This window comes from Xiphophorus maculatus, chromosome 22 (assembly GCF_002775205.1).
Source record: "Xiphophorus maculatus strain JP 163 A chromosome 22, X_maculatus-5.0-male, whole genome shotgun sequence".
Classification (NCBI taxonomy): Eukaryota; Metazoa; Chordata; class Actinopteri; order Cyprinodontiformes; family Poeciliidae; genus Xiphophorus; species Xiphophorus maculatus.
The window spans coordinates 25,379,876-25,404,856 of record NC_036464.1 but is presented as its reverse complement, the minus strand read 5'-3'; the positions used below and the strand labels follow the sequence as shown (position 1 = coordinate 25,404,856).

Genomic DNA, 24,981 nt, shown 5'->3' with positions numbered 1-24,981 from the left:
GTGGAGGTTGTTTTTGATACTGGAACTTCTTTCCTAAACGGAAAAAAATACAGGATTTGGAATATACTTTTTAACTATCAACAATTTGAGAATCACTATTTCATGAAGCAAGTCCACAATGGATGTTTTCTGTTGTTTCTTGATGACGATAAAGTCACAGATTAAGATAACCCCAAATGAAGCACTTGGACATTAGATGCCATGAATGCATCATTTGAGGTTGTCCAAAAGTGAATGGGTCAAAAACACAGCTTGAATGTTCACAGCAGATTTGTTCCAATTTTAATTGCCCCAACATGAACATCTTTAAGGTCGTGTGAAGACTGTCAAGGTTCTGTAAATGTGAGCTGGTCAAAATCAATGTTTCCATAGCCACAGATGAATTTGTCACATTTGTATTACCTCAACATGGAGCACTTTCTGAGTATATTCAAGACTGTGCTCATGTCAAGGTAATAGAAGTGATAATGCAATGGCTTCTTCAAGCTTGGAAACACAGCTGTAATAAAATGATGTTTGCAGTAAGAAACAACAAGAATACCCCAACAATTAGCACTTACTGTGTACCGAAACCAAGTCAGTGTGAAACATCATTTCAATGCCTTCTTCGGTTATTTCAGCAAGACTGTCAAGAGATCCCATGCCGAGATAAAGACTAAAAGAATACCCCAACAGTTAGCACTTACTCTATGCACAGACCAAGTGAGTGCCTCTGTTAAGGTCATCTTTTTGCCTAATGTTGTTTGCTTGCAGCTTCTTCTTGTTGATGATAAACTTCCAACCAAGTTAACCCAAAAGAGAAGCACTTATGATATAAGTTTACATCAGTGATTCCATTTCAGGTGACCTGCTTGTATCAGATTCCTCAGGATGTGCATCTTATATAGTAAATGCAGCCATTCAAAACAAACCCCACCTTCTTTTAAGCAAAGTTTCAGTAGAGTAGACAATGCTCTTCCAACGACTCGTCAGTGATGAGATGGGACGACTCTGATGCGATCAATGCGGGCCGTTAAGGATGGCTGAGTGGTCAACAGTTTTACATGTGAATACTTGGTGGAGGTTGTTTTTGATACTGGAACTTCTTTCCTAAACGGAAAAAAAATACAGGATTTGGAATATACTTTTTAACTATCAACAATTTGAGAATCACTATTTCATGAAGCAAGTCCACAATGGATGTTTTCTGTTGTTTCTTGATGACGATAAAGTCACAGATTAAGATAACCCCAAATGAAGCACTTGGACATTAGATGCCATGAATGCATCATTTGAGGTTGTCCAAAAGTGAATGGGTCAAAAACACAGCTTGAATGTTCACAGCAGATTTGTTCCAATTTTAATTGCCCCAACATGAACATCTTTAAGGTCGTGTGAAGACTGTCAAGGTTCTGTAAATGTGAGCTGGTCAAAATCAATGTTTCCATAGCCACAGATGAATTTGTCACATTTGTATTACCTCAACATGGAGCACTTTCTGAGTATATTCAAGACTGTGCTCATGTCAAGGTAATAGAAGTGATAATGCAATGGCTTCTTCAAGCTTGGAAACACGGCTGTAATAAAATGTTTCCATAGCCACAGATGAATTTGTCACATTTGTATTACCTCAACATGGAGCACTTTCTGAGTATATTCAAGACTGTGCTCATGTCAAGGTAATAGAAGTGATAATGCAATGGCTTCTTCAAGCTTGGAAACACAGCTGTAATAAAATGATGTTTGCAGTAAGAAACAACAAGAATACCCCAACAATTAGCACTTACTGTGTACCGAAACCAAGTCAGTGTGAAACATCATTTCAATGCCTTCTTCAGGTATTTCAGCAAGACTGTCAAGAGATCCCATGCCGAGATAAAGACTAAAAGAATACCCCAACATTTAGCACTTACTGTATGCACAGACCAAGTGAGTGCCTCTGTTAAGGTCATCTTTTTGCCTAATGTTGTTTGCTTGCAGCTTCTTCTTGTTGATGATAAACTTCCAACCAAGTTAACCCAAAAGAGAAGCACTTATGATATAAGTTGACATCAGTGATTCCATTTCAGGTGACCTGCTTGTATCAGATTCCTCAGGATGTGCATCTTATATAGTAAATGCAGCCATTCAAAACAAACCCCACCTTCTTTTAAGCAAAGTTTCAGTAGAGTAGACAATGCTCTTCCAACGACTCGTCAGTGATGAGATGGGACGACTCTGATGCGATCAATGCGGGCCGTTAAGGATGGCTGAGTGGTCAACAGTTTTACATGTGAATACTTGGTGGAGGTTGTTTTTGATACTGGAACTTCTTTCCTAAACGGAAAAAAAATACAGGATTTGGAATATACTTTTTAACTATCAACAATTTGAGAATCACTATTTCATGAAGCAAGTCCACAATGGATGTTTTCTGTTGTTTCTTGATGACGATAAAGTCACAGATTAAGATAACCCCAAATGAAGCACTTGGACATTAGATGCCATGAATGCATCATTTGAGGTTGTCCAAAAGTGAATGGGTCAAAAACACAGCTTGAATGTTCACAGCAGATTTGTTCCAATTTTAATTGCCCCAACATGAACATCTTTAAGGTCGTGTGAAGACTGTCAAGGTTCTGTAAATGTGAGCTGGTCAAAATCAATGTTTCCATAGCCACAGATGAATTTGTCACATTTGTATTACCTCAACATGGAGCACTTTCTGAGTATATTCAAGACTGTGCTCATGTCAAGGTAATAGAAGTGATAATGCAATGGCTTCTTCAAGCTTGGAAACACGGCTGTAGTAAAATGTTTCCATAGCCACAGATGAATTTGTCACATTTGTACTACCTCAACATGGAGCACTTTCTGAGTATATTCAAGACTGTGCTCATGTCAAGGTAATAGAAGTGATAATGCAATGGCTTCTTCAAGCTTGGAAACACAGCTGTAATAAAATGATGTTTGCAGTAAGAAACAACAAGAATACCCCAACAATTAGCACTTACTGTGTACCGAAACCAAGTCAGTGTGAAACATCATTTCAATGCCTTCTTCAGGTATTTCAGCAAGACTGTCAAGAGATCCCATGCCGAGATAAAGACTAAAAGAATACCCCAACATTTAGCACTTACTGTATACACAGACCAAGTGAGTGCCTCTGTTAAGGTCATCTTTTTGCCTAATGTTGTTTGCTTGCAGCTTCTTCTTGTTGATGATAAACTTCCAACCAAGTTAACCCAAAAGAGAAGCACTTATGATATAAGTTGACATCAGTGATTCCATTTCAGGTGACCTGCTTGTATCAGATTCCTCAGGATGTGCATCTTATATAGTAAATGCAGCCATTCAAAACAAACCCCACCTTCTTTTAAGCAAAGTTTCAGTAGAGTAGACAATGCTCTTCCAACGACTCGTCAGTGATGAGATGGGACGACTCTGATGCGATCAATGCGGGCCGTTAAGGATGGCTGAGTGGTCAACAGTTTTACATGTGAATACTTGGTGGAGGTTGTTTTTGATACTGGAACTTCTTTCCTAAACGGAAAAAAAATACAGGATTTGGAATATACTTTTTAACTATCAACAATTTGAGAATCACTATTTCATGAAGCAAGTCCACAATGGATGTTTTCTGTTGTTTCTTGATGACGATAAAGTCACAGATTAAGATAACCCCAAATGAAGCACTTGGACATTAGATGCCATGAATGCATCATTTGAGGTTGTCCAAAAGTGAATGGGTCAAAAACACAGCTTGAATGTTCACAGCAGATTTGTTCCAATTTTAATTGCCCCAACATGAACATCTTTAAGGTCGTGTGAAGACTGTCAAGGTTCTGTAAATGTGAGCTGGTCAAAATCAATGTTTCCATAGCCACAGATGAATTTGTCACATTTGTATTACCTCAACATGGAGCACTTTCTGAGTATATTCAAGACTGTGCTCATGTCAAGGTAATAGAAGTGATAATGCAATGGCTTCTTCAAGCTTGGAAACACAGCTGTAATAAAATGATGTTTGCAGTAAGAAACAACAAGAATACCCCAACAATTAGCACTTACTGTGTACCGAAACCAAGTCAGTGTGAAACATCATTTCAATGCCTTCTTCAGGTATTTCAGCAAGACTGTCAAGAGATCCCATGCCGAGATAAAGACTAAAAGAATACCCCAACATTTAGCACTTACTGTATACACAGACCAAGTGAGTGCCTCTGTTAAGGTCATCTTTTTGCCTAATGTTGTTTGCTTGCAGCTTCTTCTTGTTGATGATAAACTTCCAACCAAGTTAACCCAAAAGAGAAGCACTTATGATATAAGTTGACATCAGTGATTCCATTTCAGGTGACCTGCTTGTATCAGATTCCTCAGGATGTGCATCTTATATAGTAAATGCAGCCATTCAAAACAAACCCCACCTTCTTTTAAGCAAAGTTTCAGTAGAGTAGACAATGCTCTTCCAACGACTCGTCAGTGATGAGATGGGACGACTCTGATGCGATCAATGCGGGCCGTTAAGGATGGCTGAGTGGTCAACAGTTTTACATGTGAATACTTGGTGGAGGTTGTTTTTGATACTGGAACTTCTTTCCTAAACGGAAAAAAAATACAGGATTTGGAATATACTTTTTAACTATCAACAATTTGAGAATCACTATTTCATGAAGCAAGTCCACAATGGATGTTTTCTGTTGTTTCTTGATGACGATAAAGTCACAGATTAAGATAACCCCAAATGAAGCACTTGGACATTAGATGCCATGAATGCATCATTTGAGGTTGTCCAAAAGTGAATGGGTCAAAAACACAGCTTGAATGTTCACAGCAGATTTGTTCCAATTTTAATTGCCCCAACATGAACATCTTTAAGGTCGTGTGAAGACTGTCAAGGTTCTGTAAATGTGAGCTGGTCAAAATCAATGTTTCCATAGCCACAGATGAATTTGTCACATTTGTATTACCTCAACATGGAGCACTTTCTGAGTATATTCAAGACTGTGCTCATGTCAAGGTAATAGAAGTGATAATGCAATGGCTTCTTCAAGCTTGGAAACACAGCTGTAATAAAATGATGTTTGCAGTAAGAAACAACAAGAATACCCCAACAATTAGCACTTACTGTGTACCGAAACCAAGTCAGTGTGAAACATCATTTCAATGCCTTCTTCGGTTATTTCAGCAAGACTGTCAAGAGATCCCATGCCGAGATAAAGACTAAAAGAATACCCCAACAGTTAGCACTTACTCTATGCACAGACCAAGTGAGTGCCTCTGTTAAGGTCATCTTTTTGCCTAATGTTGTTTGCTTGCAGCTTCTTCTTGTTGATGATAAACTTCCAACCAAGTTAACCCAAAAGAGAAGCACTTATGATATAAGTTTACATCAGTGATTCCATTTCAGGTGACCTGCTTGTATCAGATTCCTCAGGATGTGCATCTTATATAGTAAATGCAGCCATTCAAAACAAACCCCACCTTCTTTTAAGCAAAGTTTCAGTAGAGTAGACAATGCTCTTCCAACGACTCGTCAGTGATGAGATGGGACGACTCTGATGCGATCAATGCGGGCCGTTAAGGATGGCTGAGTGGTCAACAGTTTTACATGTGAATACTTGGTGGAGGTTGTTTTTGATACTGGAACTTCTTTCCTAAACGGAAAAAAAATACAGGATTTGGAATATACTTTTTAACTATCAACAATTTGAGAATCACTATTTCATGAAGCAAGTCCACAATGGATGTTTTCTGTTGTTTCTTGATGACGATAAAGTCACAGATTAAGATAACCCCAAATGAAGCACTTGGACATTAGATGCCATGAATGCATCATTTGAGGTTGTCCAAAAGTGAATGGGTCAAAAACACAGCTTGAATGTTCACAGCAGATTTGTTCCAATTTTAATTGCCCCAACATGAACATCTTTAAGGTCGTGTGAAGACTGTCAAGGTTCTGTAAATGTGAGCTGGTCAAAATCAATGTTTCCATAGCCACAGATGAATTTGTCACATTTGTATTACCTCAACATGGAGCACTTTCTGAGTATATTCAAGACTGTGCTCATGTCAAGGTAATAGAAGTGATAATGCAATGGCTTCTTCAAGCTTGGAAACACAGCTGTAATAAAATGATGTTTGCAGTAAGAAACAACAAGAATACCCCAACAATTAGCACTTACTGTGTACCGAAACCAAGTCAGTGTGAAACATCATTTCAATGCCTTCTTCAGGTATTTCAGCAAGACTGTCAAGAGATCCCATGCCGAGATAAAGACTAAAAGAATACCCCAACATTTAGCACTTACTGTATACACAGACCAAGTGAGTGCCTCTGTTAAGGTCATCTTTTTGCCTAATGTTGTTTGCTTGCAGCTTCTTCTTGTTGATGATAAACTTCCAACCAAGTTAACCCAAAAGAGAAGCACTTATGATATAAGTTGACATCAGTGATTCCATTTCAGGTGACCTGCTTGTATCAGATTCCTCAGGATGTGCATCTTATATAGTAAATGCAGCCATTCAAAACAAACCCCACCTTCTTTTAAGCAAAGTTTCAGTAGAGTAGACAATGCTCTTCCAACGACTCGTCAGTGATGAGATGGGACGACTCTGATGCGATCAATGCGGGCCGTTAAGGATGGCTGAGTGGTCAACAGTTTTACATGTGAATACTTGGTGGAGGTTGTTTTTGATACTGGAACTTCTTTCCTAAACGGAAAAAAAATACAGGATTTGGAATATACTTTTTAACTATCAACAATTTGAGAATCACTATTTCATGAAGCAAGTCCACAATGGATGTTTTCTGTTGTTTCTTGATGACGATAAAGTCACAGATTAAGATAACCCCAAATGAAGCACTTGGACATTAGATGCCATGAATGCATCATTTGAGGTTGTCCAAAAGTGAATGGGTCAAAAACACAGCTTGAATGTTCACAGCAGATTTGTTCCAATTTTAATTGCCCCAACATGAACATCTTTAAGGTCGTGTGAAGACTGTCAAGGTTCTGTAAATGTGAGCTGGTCAAAATCAATGTTTCCATAGCCACAGATGAATTTGTCACATTTGTATTACCTCAACATGGAGCACTTTCTGAGTATATTCAAGACTGTGCTCATGTCAAGGTAATAGAAGTGATAATGCAATGGCTTCTTCAAGCTTGGAAACACGGCTGTAATAAAATGTTTCCATAGCCACAGATGAATTTGTCACATTTGTATTACCTCAACATGGAGCACTTTCTGAGTATATTCAAGACTGTGCTCATGTCAAGGTAATAGAAGTGATAATGCAATGGCTTCTTCAAGCTTGGAAACACAGCTGTAATAAAATGATGTTTGCAGTAAGAAACAACAAGAATACCCCAACAATTAGCACTTACTGTGTACCGAAACCAAGTCAGTGTGAAACATCATTTCAATGCCTTCTTCAGGTATTTCAGCAAGACTGTCAAGAGATCCCATGCCGAGATAAAGACTAAAAGAATACCCCAACATTTAGCACTTACTGTATGCACAGACCAAGTGAGTGCCTCTGTTAAGGTCATCTTTTTGCCTAATGTTGTTTGCTTGCAGCTTCTTCTTGTTGATGATAAACTTCCAACCAAGTTAACCCAAAAGAGAAGCACTTATGATATAAGTTGACATCAGTGATTCCATTTCAGGTGACCTGCTTGTATCAGATTCCTCAGGATGTGCATCTTATATAGTAAATGCAGCCATTCAAAACAAACCCCACCTTCTTTTAAGCAAAGTTTCAGTAGAGTAGACAATGCTCTTCCAACGACTCGTCAGTGATGAGATGGGACGACTCTGATGCGATCAATGCGGGCCGTTAAGGATGGCTGAGTGGTCAACAGTTTTACATGTGAATACTTGGTGGAGGTTGTTTTTGATACTGGAACTTCTTTCCTAAACGGAAAAAAAATACAGGATTTGGAATATACTTTTTAACTATCAACAATTTGAGAATCACTATTTCATGAAGCAAGTCCACAATGGATGTTTTCTGTTGTTTCTTGATGACGATAAAGTCACAGATTAAGATAACCCCAAATGAAGCACTTGGACATTAGATGCCATGAATGCATCATTTGAGGTTGTCCAAAAGTGAATGGGTCAAAAACACAGCTTGAATGTTCACAGCAGATTTGTTCCAATTTTAATTGCCCCAACATGAACATCTTTAAGGTCGTGTGAAGACTGTCAAGGTTCTGTAAATGTGAGCTGGTCAAAATCAATGTTTCCATAGCCACAGATGAATTTGTCACATTTGTATTACCTCAACATGGAGCACTTTCTGAGTATATTCAAGACTGTGCTCATGTCAAGGTAATAGAAGTGATAATGCAATGGCTTCTTCAAGCTTGGAAACACGGCTGTAATAAAATGTTTCCATAGCCACAGATGAATTTGTCACATTTGTACTACCTCAACATGGAGCACTTTCTGAGTATATTCAAGACTGTGCTCATGTCAAGGTAATAGAAGTGATAATGCAATGGCTTCTTCAAGCTTGGAAACACGGCTGTAATAAAATGTTTCCATAGCCACAGATGAATTTGTCACATTTGTATTACCTCAACATGGAGCACTTTCTGAGTATATTCAAGACTGTGCTCATGTCAAGGTAATAGAAGTGATAATGCAATGGCTTCTTCAAGCTTGGAAACACAGCTGTAATAAAATGATGTTTGCAGTAAGAAACAACAAGAATACCCCAACAATTAGCACTTACTGTGTACCGAAACCAAGTCAGTGTGAAACATCATTTCAATGCCTTCTTCAGGTATTTCAGCAAGACTGTCAAGAGATCCCATGCCGAGATAAAGACTAAAAGAATACCCCAACATTTAGCACTTACTGTATACACAGACCAAGTGAGTGCCTCTGTTAAGGTCATCTTTTTGCCTAATGTTGTTTGCTTGCAGCTTCTTCTTGTTGATGATAAACTTCCAACCAAGTTAACCCAAAAGAGAAGCACTTATGATATAAGTTTACATCAGTGATTACATTTCAGGTGACCTGCTTGTATCAGATTCCTCAAGATGTGCATCTTATATTCTGTATTCATCCATTTCAAACAAACCCCACCTTCTTTTAAGCAAAGTTTCAGTAGAGTAGACAATGCTCTTCCAACGACTCGTCAGTGATGAGATGGGACGACTCTGATGCGATCAATGCGGGCCGTTAAGGATGGCTGAGTGGTCAACAGTTTTACATGTGAATACTTGGTGGAGGTTGTTTTTGATACTGGAACTTCTTTCCTAAACGGAAAAAAATACAGGATTTGGAATATACTTTTTAACTATCAACAATTTGAGAATCACTATTTCATGAAGCAAGTCCACAATGGATGTTTTCTGTTGTTTCTTGATGACGATAAAGTCACAGATTAAGATAACCCCAAATGAAGCACTTGGACATTAGATGCCATGAATGCATCATTTGAGGTTGTCCAAAAGTGAATGGGTCAAAAACACAGCTTGAATGTTCACAGCAGATTTGTTCCAATTTTAATTGCCCCAACATGAACATCTTTAAGGTCGTGTGAAGACTGTCAAGGTTCTGTAAATGTGAGCTGGTCAAAATCAATGTTTCCATAGCCACAGATGAATTTGTCACATTTGTATTACCTCAACATGGAGCACTTTCTGAGTATATTCAAGACTGTGCTCATGTCAAGGTAATAGAAGTGATAATGCAATGGCTTCTTCAAGCTTGGAAACACAGCTGTAATAAAATGATGTTTGCAGTAAGAAACAACAAGAATACCCCAACAATTAGCACTTACTGTGTACCGAAACCAAGTCAGTGTGAAACATCATTTCAATGCCTTCTTCAGGTATTTCAGCAAGACTGTCAAGAGATCCCATGCCGAGATAAAGACTAAAAGAATACCCCAACATTTAGCACTTACTGTATACACAGACCAAGTGAGTGCCTCTGTTAAGGTCATCTTTTTGCCTAATGTTGTTTGCTTGCAGCTTCTTCTTGTTGATGATAAACTTCCAACCAAGTTAACCCAAAAGAGAAGCACTTATGATATAAGTTGACATCAGTGATTCCATTTCAGGTGACCTGCTTGTATCAGATTCCTCAGGATGTGCATCTTATATAGTAAATGCAGCCATTCAAAACAAACCCCACCTTCTTTTAAGCAAAGTTTCAGTAGAGTAGACAATGCTCTTCCAACGACTCGTCAGTGATGAGATGGGACGACTCTGATGCGATCAATGCGGGCCGTTAAGGATGGCTGAGTGGTCAACAGTTTTACATGTGAATACTTGGTGGAGGTTGTTTTTGATACTGGAACTTCTTTCCTAAACGGAAAAAAAATACAGGATTTGGAATATACTTTTTAACTATCAACAATTTGAGAATCACTATTTCATGAAGCAAGTCCACAATGGATGTTTTCTGTTGTTTCTTGATGACGATAAAGTCACAGATTAAGATAACCCCAAATGAAGCACTTGGACATTAGATGCCATGAATGCATCATTTGAGGTTGTCCAAAAGTGAATGGGTCAAAAACACAGCTTGAATGTTCACAGCAGATTTGTTCCAATTTTAATTGCCCCAACATGAACATCTTTAAGGTCGTGTGAAGACTGTCAAGGTTCTGTAAATGTGAGCTGGTCAAAATCAATGTTTCCATAGCCACAGATGAATTTGTCACATTTGTACTACCTCAACATGGAGCACTTTCTGAGTATATTCAAGACTGTGCTCATGTCAAGGTAATAGAAGTGATAATGCAATGGCTTCTTCAAGCTTGGAAACACGGCTGTAATAAAATGATGTTTGCAGTAAGAAACAACAAGAATACCCCAACAATTAGCACTTACTGTGTACCGAAACCAAGTCAGTGTGAAACATCATTTCAATGCCTTCTTCAGGTATTTCAACAAGACTGTCAAGAGATCCCATGCTGAGAAAAAGACTAAAAGAATACCCCAACATTTAGCACTTACTCTATGCACAGACCAAGTGAGTGCCTCTGTTAAGGTCATCTTTTTGCCTAATGTTGTTTGCTTGCAGCTTCTTCTTGTTGATGATAAACTTCCAAACAAGTTAACCCAAAAGAGAAGCACGTATGACATGAGTTGACATCAGTGATTCCATTTCAGGTGACCTGCTTGTATCAGATTCCTCAAGATGTGCATCTTATATAGTAAATGCAGCCATTCAAAACAAACCCCACCTTCTTTTAAGCAAAGTTTCAGTAGAGTAGACAATGCTCTTCCAACGACTCGTCAGTGATGAGATGGGACGACTCTGATGCGATCAATGCGGGCCGTTAAGGATGGCTGAGTGGTCAACAGTTTTACATGTGAATACTTGGTGGAGGTTGTTTTTGATACTGGAACTTCTTTCCTAAAAGGAAAAAAAAATACAGGATTTGGAATATACTTTTTAATTATCAACAATTTGAGAATCACTATTTCATGAAGCAAGTCCACAATGGATGTTTTCTGTTGTTTCTTGATGACAATAAAGTCACAGATTAAGATAACCCCAAATGAAGCACTTGGACATTAGATGCCATGAATGCATCATTTGAGGTTGTCCAAAAGTGACATGGTCAAACTGTTGACCATGTAAAACTGGTCAACAATTTTACATGTGAATACTTGTTGGAGGTTGTTTTTGATACTGGAACTTCTTTCCTAAAAGAAAAAAAAAAAACACAGGATTTTCAATATACTTTTTAAAAGCCAGTCTTTTGAATTCCTTCACTTGTGCCAGGTCAAATGTTCATTTTAATTATCAACAGTTTGAGAATCACTATTTCATGAAGTAAGTACAGAATTACACCTCTGTTTTAAAGTTGGAAGATTTTGAAAAGGATTATTTGAATGCACTAGTACAACATGTTGCCACCAATAACCCAGCCGACGTCACCCAGTGACTTCTAGTGAATGTAATTACATATCCAAAATTGTGAAGAAAAACATTTCCTAAAGGCCTACTAATGAATGTTTTCAGTTGTTTCGTGATGATGATATAGTCACACATTGCTATAACCTGATAGAGTAGCACTCGGTAATCTATATGATCTTTAGTTGTGTATATGTTTTTGTATGTTTGTTTGTTCTATTTGTCCATGTTGTTGTAACATGTACCCTACCTCTTTTCTGTAGATTGCTTGAGATGAGCACTGGTTCCTCTTGTGACCCTGCAAAGAACAATTTGCTAACTAATGGATGGACAATTTACTTTAAACTGGCTTTTCATTATATATTAATCCATATCTATTGACATAAACCTACAAAATCTAAATACAGTAAGAAACTCGTTCAAAACTTTTTTTTGTGTGTCATGTACTAATGTTATTTGCATTATCTTAAAAGGAAATGGTGATTTGTATATCAGTAGTCAGCCAATAAGCCTATACTGGGATTGAATTTTAGTGGGATACTGGGGGGCTTTAATCAAAGAGCTGTTTCGCATGAAGTTGTTGCATGACAGCAGTACTGAAAAATCATTCCTTGTTCTGTCTCGCCTACTTTCAAGGGTAGAGTATAGCGGCACTCTGTTATCAGTGCAGATGGTACAACAAACTCTCCAGATCATTCTTTATTACAGGTAATCAGATTAGTTTACTGACATCTCTGGTTTGCAGAGAATTTATACTTTTGGAAACCGATTTATCAATTTATTTGTTATGTTAATTTCTCTATTTATTTCCATCTTACAACGCAGGTCTGAGCATGTAATTTCCTGATTTGTAATAGACTGCCTTGAATTCCTTTACGCCCCCTGTACCAGAAAGTTATATGAAAGTCAAAGCTGTTTAATTGTATTTAATTCTGTCTAAGAAAAGCCATTCAGGATTACATTATTAATATATGTTTCATGGTGTATGTCGTGTCATTTCACAGCTGTTCATTAGGATTATTTCAACATTTCTTACACCAGCATCAGAAATCAGGAAAATACAGTCTCTAGATCCAGATAACGAGGACCATAATTTTAGAGTTTTCACTTTAAGTGATTTTGTTTTTTAGTGTTTGTGACATGACTTGGCATGATTGTTTGACAACAATCATCTACCTCACGGCCTGGCCGGCCGGGAGGTACACACTTGGACAAGATTGTTGGTAAACCCTTGGTTGAATCTGACAAAGGTAATGATGAATAAAAATTCTGTGAAAATGAACAAGTGAACGTCAGACATTGCTTTTCAAGCATGCTTCAACAGAATTATTCTAAAAAGCAAACTCATGAAACAGACCTGGACTAAAATTTTGAGGCAATCACTGCAATGAAACAATTCCTACAACTATCGATGAGACTTCTGCACCCCTCAGCAGGTATTTTGGCCCTCTCCTCATGAGCAAACTGCTCCAGTTTTGTCCTCATGTGTCGGTACCTGACTGCCTCACATTTAGTGAGCAGTTGTTATCCACCTCTAGAGAAAGGTGGTGACATTTCTCACTCAATCTGGGGACATTTCTCACTCGGGGATAAAGAGGAAGCAAATTTCTCAAACTAAAATGAAGAAACTGGGACAGATAAGTTTACATATTTATTAACATTTAAACATTAAAAATCAAATATAAAAGCAGGAACGTGTCTCTCCACACAGTGGTAATATTATTATTAATAACAATAAAAGTAATAGCAGCAATAGAAAATTAAAACTGGAAATATGGGGGGAAATTACATAGTTTGTAAGTGACCATGAATATACATGAACAACACAGTTGGTTCCTCTGTTAATGAACAAAAAGCTACAATGGAAACAGAAGAAACTTGAAACTGACAAAAGTAGTAAAAAATTGTTTACGGACAAACTGATGAAAGTCAGTAACACTGCTTTTAAATTGTGGCTCAATTAAAAATGATGGTAGTTAAAACTTATTAGCATTTTTGTGTCTGTGACCATAGAGCTGATGTTCCTTTTGTCTCATCTCTCCCAGAACCTGTGTGATAAATTCCAGCCTCACTTTTTATGATTTGATTTCCTCCTTGGTCATCTCACATCAAGTCCACCTTGACCTCGGAGTTCACCTTTACTTTCTGGACTTTAAGTAACCATTCATATTGTAAGATGATTTATTTTTTTAATATAACAACTTCATTTGAAATGAGGACAATTCTCTTGAATTTGTCAATTTTCTTCCTGGCTCCAGTCCTGTGGACCTTAAGTTTCAGAATAATCTGTACAACTGTACAGTATTCATCTTGGTCTGTCATTTTCTTATTCTGTTGTACCTCAATTCAAAACAATGTCAGATTTTTATTGGTTAATTTTCAGTAAATTTTCAATTATTACTTTTGTCAGTTTCAGGTTTTTTCAGTCATTCAGTCTGTAGGTTTTTCAGTCACTAACAGAAGATAAAAACAACTTTGTCCACCTGTGAATGTTGTGTAAGAATGGACACATAACTGTCCATAAATACATGAGGTGTGTGTGTAAAGTTATGTAGCTGATATGTAAGGACACTGTGTTTGAGATGAGTGAACTCTGGTCAGGAAGTCCACCAACATGAGCTCATCTCTGGATCTGCAAACCCTCCTGGGTCTGAAGAGCCATCAGCCACATGATCATAGAGGTCTGGATAGAATAAGAGCAGAAAGGATTATGTGAAAAACTGAGAAACACCATAGGTGATAGCAAAGAGAAACACTTAAAATACAACATATAAGAAACAATTAAATAATAATATGTTTATATTTCATATTTCTCTTCAGCTTTGTCAGTTTTCCTGTTTTCTTCATTCATTCAGTTTATCAGGATATTTTCCTCCTGTCTCATCTTTTATCAGTCTGCCAGTATTCTAAATCAGAGACATAATATCATCTCAATCTCCCCCCAAAACATTTGACAAATTGAAAATGTACAATTTAAGAAATAAAATTAGAATTGTTTTCTTTGAGAATGTGGTCATTTTGAGATGAGGAGCTGCTCTTCTTGATTTTTACTTGCTGTTGACTCTGCTGCTCTTCTTCTCTGTAACGTTAACAGTAGCGCGACCAGTTACCGTAACTGCTGTTGTTGCGCGCAACACGATCCCTCGCGCTTTCTAGTCCCTGCCATATGGAGTCTCCGGCTACCGTAATAACAATCTATAGGAAACTTTTTTTTTTTCTCATTCATAAAACGTTAAAATCGGGGACTTTTCCGGGGACGGCTTCAGACGGGGACAGGCCATCTAAAACGGGGACGTCTGGTCACCCTACTCCAGGTTAATTATGGACATTACATTTCCTGCCAATAGAACCAACCTCTTCCAGTGCTTATACTTATAGCTTTGACTTCTGGTGATTTTTCTTAAACCTATAACATTTCCCTTCCAAAAATAATTTATGATAATCTGGAAACGCCTTAAAGAAGGAGATTCTTAGGAAACATGCAGTGCCTATAATAAAGCACAAGGGGGCGGTAATTCCCCAATAAGGTGCTTTCCAACTGTTATTAAAAAAAAACGAAGAAGGCGGACTTCAACGTGTAACAGCTGAGTGCCTGTGAGAAACCTTTGCTGTGGTACCTCTACTTTCATCATAGAACTTTGAGATGGAGAATGACATTCTCGTCTCGCTGGAAGATTTAGGGTAAGTGAACAAAGCTTCTGTTCCACGGGGAGCGCAGGGCTGTGTGCATAAAACCCTACAGAGCTTCCTGCTCTCTGTCTAGTTTTAGCTAGCCGCTGCAGTGTGTAGCTCTGAAAGCTAATCTGAGAGGACAGAAACATCATGTTGGTATTCTGTTGTGTTCAAGTGACAGGTCAACGTTTCCACAACAGTGTAAGCTGAGCTCCAAATTGGTATAGGTGGTTTGCATGAAGCTGCGTCAGCAGAACTGGGCGAGAATGGGCTGCCCCGCTGCCTGCCTGTCGCTCTTTATGTTAAAGCGGTCAGATTTCTAGAAAGTAGGATTTATGTTAACATTATAAATGTAACCTGTATATAGAAATATGCGATGAATTTATGGAAGTCATCATAGTTTAGGAGTTGGTTTAAGTCCTGTACGTGCTGAATGCTTGGCAACATGGAAGAATGTCCACTGACAGATTCAGACGGGTTATTTCTGCTGGTGCCTGTCCAGAATCACGGTGATCGTCTCGTGAGAACCACTGGACTGTGATCCTGTACAGCGTAGAAAAATCTGGAATTTTGTTTTCTACGTCTGGTTGAATTTGTGCTCTATCAAGCCATTCATCATTTTTATTTAGTAGTATCAATCTTTTCTTTAACTTCTTAGCTCTCAATCTATTATTAAATCTATTATCAGTCATCCATCCATGTTCGTTTTCTCTGTCCATCCATTCAGCCAGCCATGGTTTTTATTTCTGTCCTTCTGTGTCTTCTATCTATCTATCTATCTATCTATCTATCTATCTATCTATCTATCTATCTATCTATCTATCTATCTATCTATCTATCTATCTATCTATCTATCTATCTATCTACTCGTCATATCATTTATCAATCTTCACCTGTTCTCCATTCTTATGCATTTCTCTGATTATCAACCACTCATCCAGTGAAATGGGCTGTAAAGGACTGAGAGTTCTTGTAATGATTGTATGAATTAATCTTACACACATGTGTAGGGACACTGCAATGAGGGAATAAAAGTTGCGATTTTGAACTGATCCGGGTTTCTTGTGGTTTAGCTGCTTTGTGTGTGTCCTGTTCTTCCAGCTACCAGGGCCCTCTGTTGGAGGATGGAGCTCTGGATTCTGCTGTCATGAGAGGAGCAGCTTCCCCTGAGTTCACCAAGCTCTGTGCCTGGATCATCTCAGAGCTCAGCCTGTATCACAAGCTGGAGGAAAATGTCCATGCTACTAACTGTAAGTTTAGTAGCCCCACTCTAACCTTTGGCACTGCTTGCACCGGTGTTCCTGACTTTTTCCACTCATATGTGCAGCCATAGCATTTTAATGGCTCCCTTACCTCCATGATGTTAGTCATATATTATCATCTCCAGACAAAGCAGCAACAGTCATTTAAATATTGGAACAGGATTAAAAGTTTGGGTAAATCTTTTTTTTTCCCATTTTGCGAAAATGGAAAAAAACTATAAATTAATGTAATTATTGTGAAAAATAGTTGTAGGTTTTTAGCTGCAGAAAACCTTTTTCAACAACATATGACTGTGTTGTTGGTGGATTAATACCAAAACTGAGACTGACTAATTGTACACCAGTAAGGTTGATGCTTATCAAAACTTATCAAGCTTTTTTTTGCTGATATACGAGACCAAACCTGTGATGGGTCTGTGTTTCTGCTCCACACCTCAGGTCCCAGTGAGGCAGAGGGGTTCCAGCTGGAGATGAGTGGTCTTCTGTCAGAGCTTGCCTGCCCTTACAGCACTCTGACCACCGGAGACATCGCCCAGAGGTTTCTGAGCAGAACTGACTGTCTGCTCCTAATCAGTATGTTTATTACACCACACTAGCATGTTTTTGTTCAAACTTACCTTCGTTATACTACGTTGACGTACATGTTAGGAATTCAAATATTTCCAGTCGTGCTCGAAGCGCTTTATTCGCCCACTCACACTCACAATCATGCTCACATTTATACACAAATACGCAGTTTGGTAGGTAATTGGCAGCTTGGCGTTTAATGCTCTGCCTTGGGGCAAACTGGTGTGCGACAGGAGGAAGATGGAATCGCACCTGTAACGTCTCTACCACTGAGCCACATGAAGCTGCCGAACCACTAGATGTTTTTATGTTAATGCAGAAAAGCCTGGAGTCCCCATCTTAAAGACAGAAATGAGCATTTAGGGTGGTGAGCGGGTGGTGTGGCTGGAGCTCCCGCGGTCGGAGCGGCGCTGCGAGGACCTCCAACCATGTAACACCTGAATTTCATATTTGCTGGACAACAAAGGCCGTTTCTATTTCTTCTTCAGCCTTTTTAGTGTCCGAGTTGGAGGCGTCAAGAATGATCCTGATCAACAGGCCTCAGAAGAAAGCCCAGGAATCCGGGAGCCCCGTCTTCCAGGAGCTGAAGGGTATCTGCATGGCGCTGGGCATGTCCAAACCTCCATCCAACATCACCATGTTCCAGTTCTTTTCTGGAATTGAGAAGAAGGTCCGTCTACCTGGCAGCTCCACGTTTTTATTGTTGCTAACTGTAAATCTTTACATGAGATGGAATAAAATGGTCTGTACAAGTTCAAAATAAATGAATATGGTTTAGTGTTTGCTCCAAGAAGGAGCTTTTACCTGTGTATTGTTGATCATTTTTATGCACACATATATTATTTTTCTTTTTTTAAATTATTATTTCTCTCCATCTCAGTTAAAAGAAGCCATAAGTCGAGTTCCACCAAATCACGTCGGAGAACCTCTGCTGGACAAGGCCCTCGGACCTGTGCATATGGTAAATTCTGCTAAATGAAACAAATAATTCCCAGTTGGCAGAAAGTGAGTGGATGTCTCTTTACTCCCTTTTTGTTTCTTAATCTAGGAAAAGATTGAGGCCATAAACCAAGTTCTTGTAAATGAGTATGAAGTGAGAAGAAAGATGTTGTTGAAACGTCTTGATGTAACTGTTCAGTCTTTCGGCTGGTCTGAAAGAGCCAAGGTACGTTGCTGTCCAGGCATTACCATGCACAAAATGTTTTTTTTGTTTTTTTTTATAGTGCTGACTGATAAATTGATTTTGACTGTGCTGTTATTAAAGATTTACATTTATGGAAAATTTAACCCAGTGCACTCATTGGGTTTTGGACGTTCAGAGTCATGTCAGCCAACCCGGGGCCGACCACCTCGTTTTACAAGCAGGTGTCATAGCTTGTATTAGTAGGACCTTCAGTTTAGGAAAACTCCCAGAAGGGATTGTTGGAGCAAAAGGAACTTCTTGAAAAACATTTCCTGTCATTTGTCATTTCTTTGTAAGAAAGGAAATGTAAATGACATAAATATTGATTAAAATCAGATTTTGTATAAAAAAAGAAATCTGAGATTATATTTTTAAATTATATCACTTAGCTGCAGTTTTTACTATTTATGACATTTAATGGTAAATGTTTGTCTAACTTAGTGACAAAATGGTAATGAACACTGTAAAGAAAACTAGCTGCATTACTTTCTGGGATTATCACATTTTGTGAGTTCAAAATATCCCACCTTCTATTTCCTCTTTCAATTGTAGATTGCATGAAAATAAGTGTGTAATGTATGAGGGGTTAAAGACGGGATGCACTGAACTCATAATGGACTTTTACTGATCAAAACTGGTCTTTTATTTTAATAAGTCATCCTGAAGGTTCTTAAATATTTTTCATTTTTTTTAAACAAAGTTCTGCTGATTTCTGCAAAGCTCACTGTGTTGAAGAAGCGCCGGGTTGAATCTGATAGAGAATCTGTGAAGCTATCCACAGATGAGGTGAAAACAAGAGGACTTTCAACCTCCAACAGTTGAAACTCATCACAAAAGATTAATGGTCAAACATCTCAGTTTAGACATACAAAAAAATCTCAGCAGCAATAACCGGGAACACCACAAAATCAGGCCCGTATAAAGTTAAATATTTCTCTGTGCAACTTTTATTATTACAAACTAAAATACTTTTTTTTTTCCTTTTCCCATGTTTTGCTAAAGATCCAAGCTGAGAAGTTAAGTAAAGTGTACCAGCCGCTGCGTTCTGCCCTCCTCACCAAAAGCAACATTTCTGTCGCTCACCTTCTCGCTGCACGACAAGACTTCTCCAAGATCCTTCGTACAAGCAGTGGCAAGATAAGAGAGAAGACAGCCTGTGCCATTAATAAGGTGGGTGTGTTTTCCTCCTATTAAATCAGGGATGTCATGATTTAATTATTTCCTGGATTGCAATCACCATTTCTGTCATGTAAGCAAAATAACCACACCAGAAGTTGTCTTAAAGGAATATTTTCTGTAGTTGATCATGTACTTTTAAACGACGGACAAATCTGAAGACCATTCGTTCTTTTGACAGATTACACTTCACACTCCTGACTACTTGGTGCAAACGCGCGAGACACTTTCAACTTTACGAATAGAGTACATGCTGGAGGGAACTAAATCAATCAATAAACATATTAAAAATCCCATCTTAATTTAATGTATTACTTGTACAGTGAACTAAATTCATCTCGCTGATCAGGAGTTGACAGCGCGCTGAGAGTTATGAAAACTTTCCAGCGCGTCACGTTCAAAAGCGCATTCCAAACTTTGGCGGAGGAGACACGTGTAACGAGTGTACAGTATGTGCAGAACAGAGAAAACTACATGAGAATGCTATGTTCTGTTGATCTATTTATAGTCTAAATAAAGGAGAAGGCAGTTTTCCCTTTTGAGGAAAGAAACTAAGGTGCAGAAGTTAATTAGGCTGTAATAACCACAGCACACGGGACAATAAATACATATGCAACCCCACCCTGCTCCGCTCAATCACTCATCCAGGAGATTTGTACTTGACTCAGCCTGCTGTTGCAACAAGCGACAAAATGGAACTAGAAAACATTAAACAAAGGATACAAACGGGAGAAGTAGCACTGCTTACTTATGATCTAAAAGTGAAAGCAGTAAAATCTTAATTAAAATGGCATGTCAGATTTAATGCAGCCTCGGGCCTTTAATTAAAGTTAATTAGTGGAGTTGAATTGGGCTCGGACACAGTTAATGCTGTTCTAAACTGTAGCGCAGATTTCTCCTCCTGTGAGGCTTCAGGTCACAGCAGGTGAAGCATTCATCATTTAAGTGGAGTTGTTTAATTTTATTATTCATGTGTAGTTATTGGGGTCACAGTCATTGGTTTTTATCTCTCCGGAAGAAAAAGTTAGTTCACCTGCTCTGTGTAATAGAATCGTGATAATCTGCTCAACTTGTTGAATATTAAATGGATAGAATGAAAACGATATTCGACTGAATAGCTTATGTAATTAGCATCATCATAAAAATTGTCTGGTAAAATAGGTTATGACAGAATGACAAAAACAAAAAATAAAACATTTGTGGAACGGATCATATTTTCACTATAAATGTAACAACTAAAGTATATTTAAAATACATGTGTGAATCTCATCGGTCCGGACCGGTAATTAGACATTTTGGGCCAAAACACTTTTATTTATATATATTTTTTCACCTATCAACCCAAAAACATCTCATTGGATCACTTTATGTTGAGCTGACCCAATCACATCTCTAATTACTAGTCACACACGTCTTCACAGCAGGAAGAGCAGCAACAGCTGATGCTCCTCTGATTTCCCAACCATATGCAGACTTGCATATGAAACCAGAGAAAATGAGCATAGCTAAATGTTTGATGGACTAGTAAAATGGACTAAAAAGTTCCAGTAATGAGGCCAAATCTTTTAGTTAGCATCTAATAAGGAATATTTAGGAAAAACTATTTTTCTGTTACCAATTGTTGAGTGCAGGCAGATTTATCTGCATCAGCTACTGTTTAAAATAAGAACAACAGCGCTTCAGCTGTGCCTCAAATGAAGACATAACTGCCAACAAAAAGTTGGTCACAGTCAAATTCTCTAGCGTTGGCTACAAATCAGTGGCCTGAAGATGGGGGACAGAAAATGGAACGGCTAAGCAGGAAAGGAAACATCTGCAGGCTGATGCTGCCAAAGATGAACATTTCACACACACATTTGCTCTAGCTTTCAGTTCTGCAGCAACAGATGTTAAACAGCCACATGAAGTGGAGGAAGAAGAGCCTTAGCGAAGAGAGCAGCAGATGACGTGGTGTGCAGTAACTTTATTGAATCAGGGAAGCAATGACTGTGGTCCAAATGTTTCTATCTGCATCAGGAGGGAAGGAGGGGTGCTCTGCTGCGCAGGACTGCAGATCCGAGGCAGAGCCTTTGGTTAATGAGCAGGCCCTCCCCATTGGGCGCCACCAGAGATCAATTTTGTAAAAATGCATGAATGCATCAAAGCAAGACCCCAGATATGTTTTTGAGGAAGAAATAACATTATAATGTAATATAAAACTAAAAGAAGTTGAATTTGTGTAATACTCTAGCCATACCCATTTATAAATAACACAAATTACAGTCTGCAGACATCTAACGCTGGCTGTTTTTTTTTGTTCTTTTTCCCTTTTGTAATCTCACTGATCTAAAAACCCTTTAGCTTTCAACAACTTCAACAATACCTGACTCTGCTCCTCAGGTTCTGATGGGCCGAGTGCCGGACAGAGGTGGAAGACCATGCGAGATCGAGCCGCCGCCTCCAGAGATGCCATCCTGGCAGAAACGTCAGGATGCCCCTCAAGGTGGAGGGCACTACAGTGGGTCCCACGGGGGCAGCAGAGGGGGCTACGATAGCTTTTCATACGGTGGCCGTGGAGGCTATGAAAGAGGTGGTGGAGGGGGACATGAAGACAGGGGGGGCAGAGGAGTCGGTGGCAGAGGAGGGAAGGTGCAGGGAAGCTGGGGAGAGGGAGCTGGAGGGGGGAGAGGTGGGTACAGCCAGGGTCACTACCAAGATGCAGGAAATTATCATGGGGGAGGAGGGAGAGGAGGTTATACGGGAGGGGGAGCCAACCAAGGAGGATTCCAGGATCAGGGCTTTCACGGGGGAGGAGGGGGTTACAACAACAGTTATAGCCAGGACGGGGGCTGGCACCAGGAAAGAGGCGGCGGCCGTGGAGGCCGAGGGGGCAGGGGCAGAGGCAGCAGAGGAGGTCAAGGTGGAGGCTGGGGGGGTAGAGGAGGTCAGAATTTCAACCAAGGAGGACAGTTTGAACAGTTTTTCCAACATGGAGGGCAGCAGTACAACCAGACTGGCTTCAATCAAGGCAGACACTACACCAGCTGAAGGTGCCATGCGGGGCTTTACAGCAGAGATCAGAACACTGAATTCAGGAACTTCAGAGAAAAGCCTTATCTCAGCAGGTTCAGCAAACTGAAGCAAGAAATGTGTCCTCCACATATTTTTATTTGGGTCACGTTCTATGTGGACTGTTAAGTAATTGAAGATATAATCTCTTGCGTCCTGGTATGTTATCATTTTTGCCTTATTAATAAATTTTTAAGCTGCCCTCCAGCTCTATTTAAAATAGCCTGTGTAGCTGGACTCTGCTGTGCTGATTTCATCCTGGTAGTTAAATCGGCCTTACTGAACGTCCTTCCTTAACGCAGAAAGCGTTCCGCACGTGTCAGTGTTTGTGCACCTATTGTGTGCAGTGCACATCAGTACCACACACAGGACAGGAGGGTCACTGAAATCAAAGATTACTTGAAAGCGGTGTCAATTTTCCAGTCCACATTTCATTTCAGTATGTTTGACTGGAAATTTCTAAGTTACTTATTTAAAAGATGCCAACTTGCACAGCTGTGTGGATACAGCTATAAATGTTGGAAGGTTAGTATGGATGTGTGAATGAGGAATAAAAGGAATAAAAATCCCTTTTTGCATCGAGTAGTGTGGTGATTTTATCTGCAGAACTTGCAGTATTTAGTGTTGATTCCCACTGATGGCCCTTTTGAATTGAAATTGATATGAAACCCAAACAGGGAGCAGTAACCAAAATCATAGATGATCTGCTTTGAAACCTGAAAAAAATAAGAATTGACGCTGGGAAAAGATGCATCCATTTGATGCATCTTTATGAATCAATTGGAAAATGATTCTTTAATCAGAATTAACATGTATTCATGCAAACTAATGATGATTACCTGAATGATTTAGTTCACTAGAAGCTGATGCATATTTGGTCAGAAGGTTAATGTTGCAGTCAAGATGGAAAGTGAACATTAGCCTCACAGATCCATTACTAAACAAAAATCCCTTCTGGGATCAACAGAACCTCAGTAAATAATAGACAAAATCATTATTCAATACAATACGCATTTTGACTAGAATTACTGCAATAATTGTATTTACAGCAATTGTAAATATCCATCCATCCATTTTCTGTTCACCCTTGTCCCTAATGGGGTCAGGAGGGTTGCTGGTGTCTATCTCCAGCTACGTTCCAGGCGGGAGGCGGGGTACACCCTGGACAGGTCACCAGTCTGTCGCAGGGCAATACAAAGACATACAGGACAAACAACCATTCACACACTCACTCACACCTAGGGAGAATTTAGAGAGACCAATTAACCTAACAGTCATGTTTTTGGACTGTGGGAGGAAGCCGGAGTACCCGGAGAGAACCCACGCATGCACAGGGAGAACATGCACAACAGAAAGACCCCGGCCGGGAATCGAACCCTTCTTGCTGCAAGGCAACAGTGCTACCAACTGCGCCGCTGTGCAGCCCGGCAATTGTAAATAAATATAATCAAATAAAAGTAGCACTACTTAAATTATTTTTTGGGAGCCAAGAACAGATTGAAAAAACAGAAAGCTATGCCTTTATTTCTCACTGTCTTCAATGTAGAGCCTTTAAAACCACAAAATAAAATCTGAATATTTTCCTATATAAACCCTGGTGCTTTAAATGTTATGTTAAAGTTATAATACCCCCAGATATTCATTTCTATCTACCTGTTGGTTCTCAGTCATCCAGCACATGGCAAAACTAGAAAAGGCTTAAAAATAAAGCAACTTCAGTTATAATTTAAGTACCCCATAACTTGCATAGGGAGCCATTTTAATAAATCGATGTTTATGAGGAATTTTACTATGAGCAGTTACTCATTAAAACTTTTTTATTTAGAACCTTTAATTTTTGTAAAGATGTAGCAGAAATTAGATCAGTGAGACTGAACAAAACTTGCTTAGAAGCAACGTTTGAATTTTAGTTTGATTTCTCAATAGTTTGCTCACTGAGAAAAACACATTTGATATGCATTACTAGTCATTTTTGGTCCTGCAGCTTGAATGTGGTTTAAAAGGTTTTTAAACCATATTTAACGTTACATTTTACTGTAACTTTGCCGACCCCCCAAAATTGGTCTTAAGAAATGTTCCTGTTTATGGTCCCCCCAATAATGAAATGGGATTTACGCCCTTGCTCCCAGTGGGTAGATATCCAGAAATTGTACTCAAATTAGTATGAATAACAACACTTCATATAAAAATTGGGGAGTAAAAGTAAGGAGTGCTTTTTCCACA

General features: G+C 38.9%; 1 protein-coding gene across 1 annotated transcript; it reads left to right on the top strand.

The window, feature by feature from the left end:
* Positions 1-15,414: 15,414 nt before the first annotated feature.
* fam98a (family with sequence similarity 98 member A) lies at positions 15,415-23,327 on the top strand. The gene is made up of 8 exons (XM_005815889.2): positions 15,415-15,531; positions 16,624-16,772; positions 17,223-17,357; positions 17,840-18,021; positions 18,232-18,312; positions 18,400-18,516; positions 19,537-19,704; positions 22,090-23,327. The coding sequence occupies exons 1-8, from the start codon at positions 15,494-15,496 to the stop codon at positions 22,735-22,737; spliced, it is 1,518 nt and encodes a 505-aa protein (XP_005815946.1). The 5' UTR covers positions 15,415-15,493; the 3' UTR covers positions 22,738-23,327.
* Positions 23,328-24,981: the final 1,654 nt, after the last annotated feature.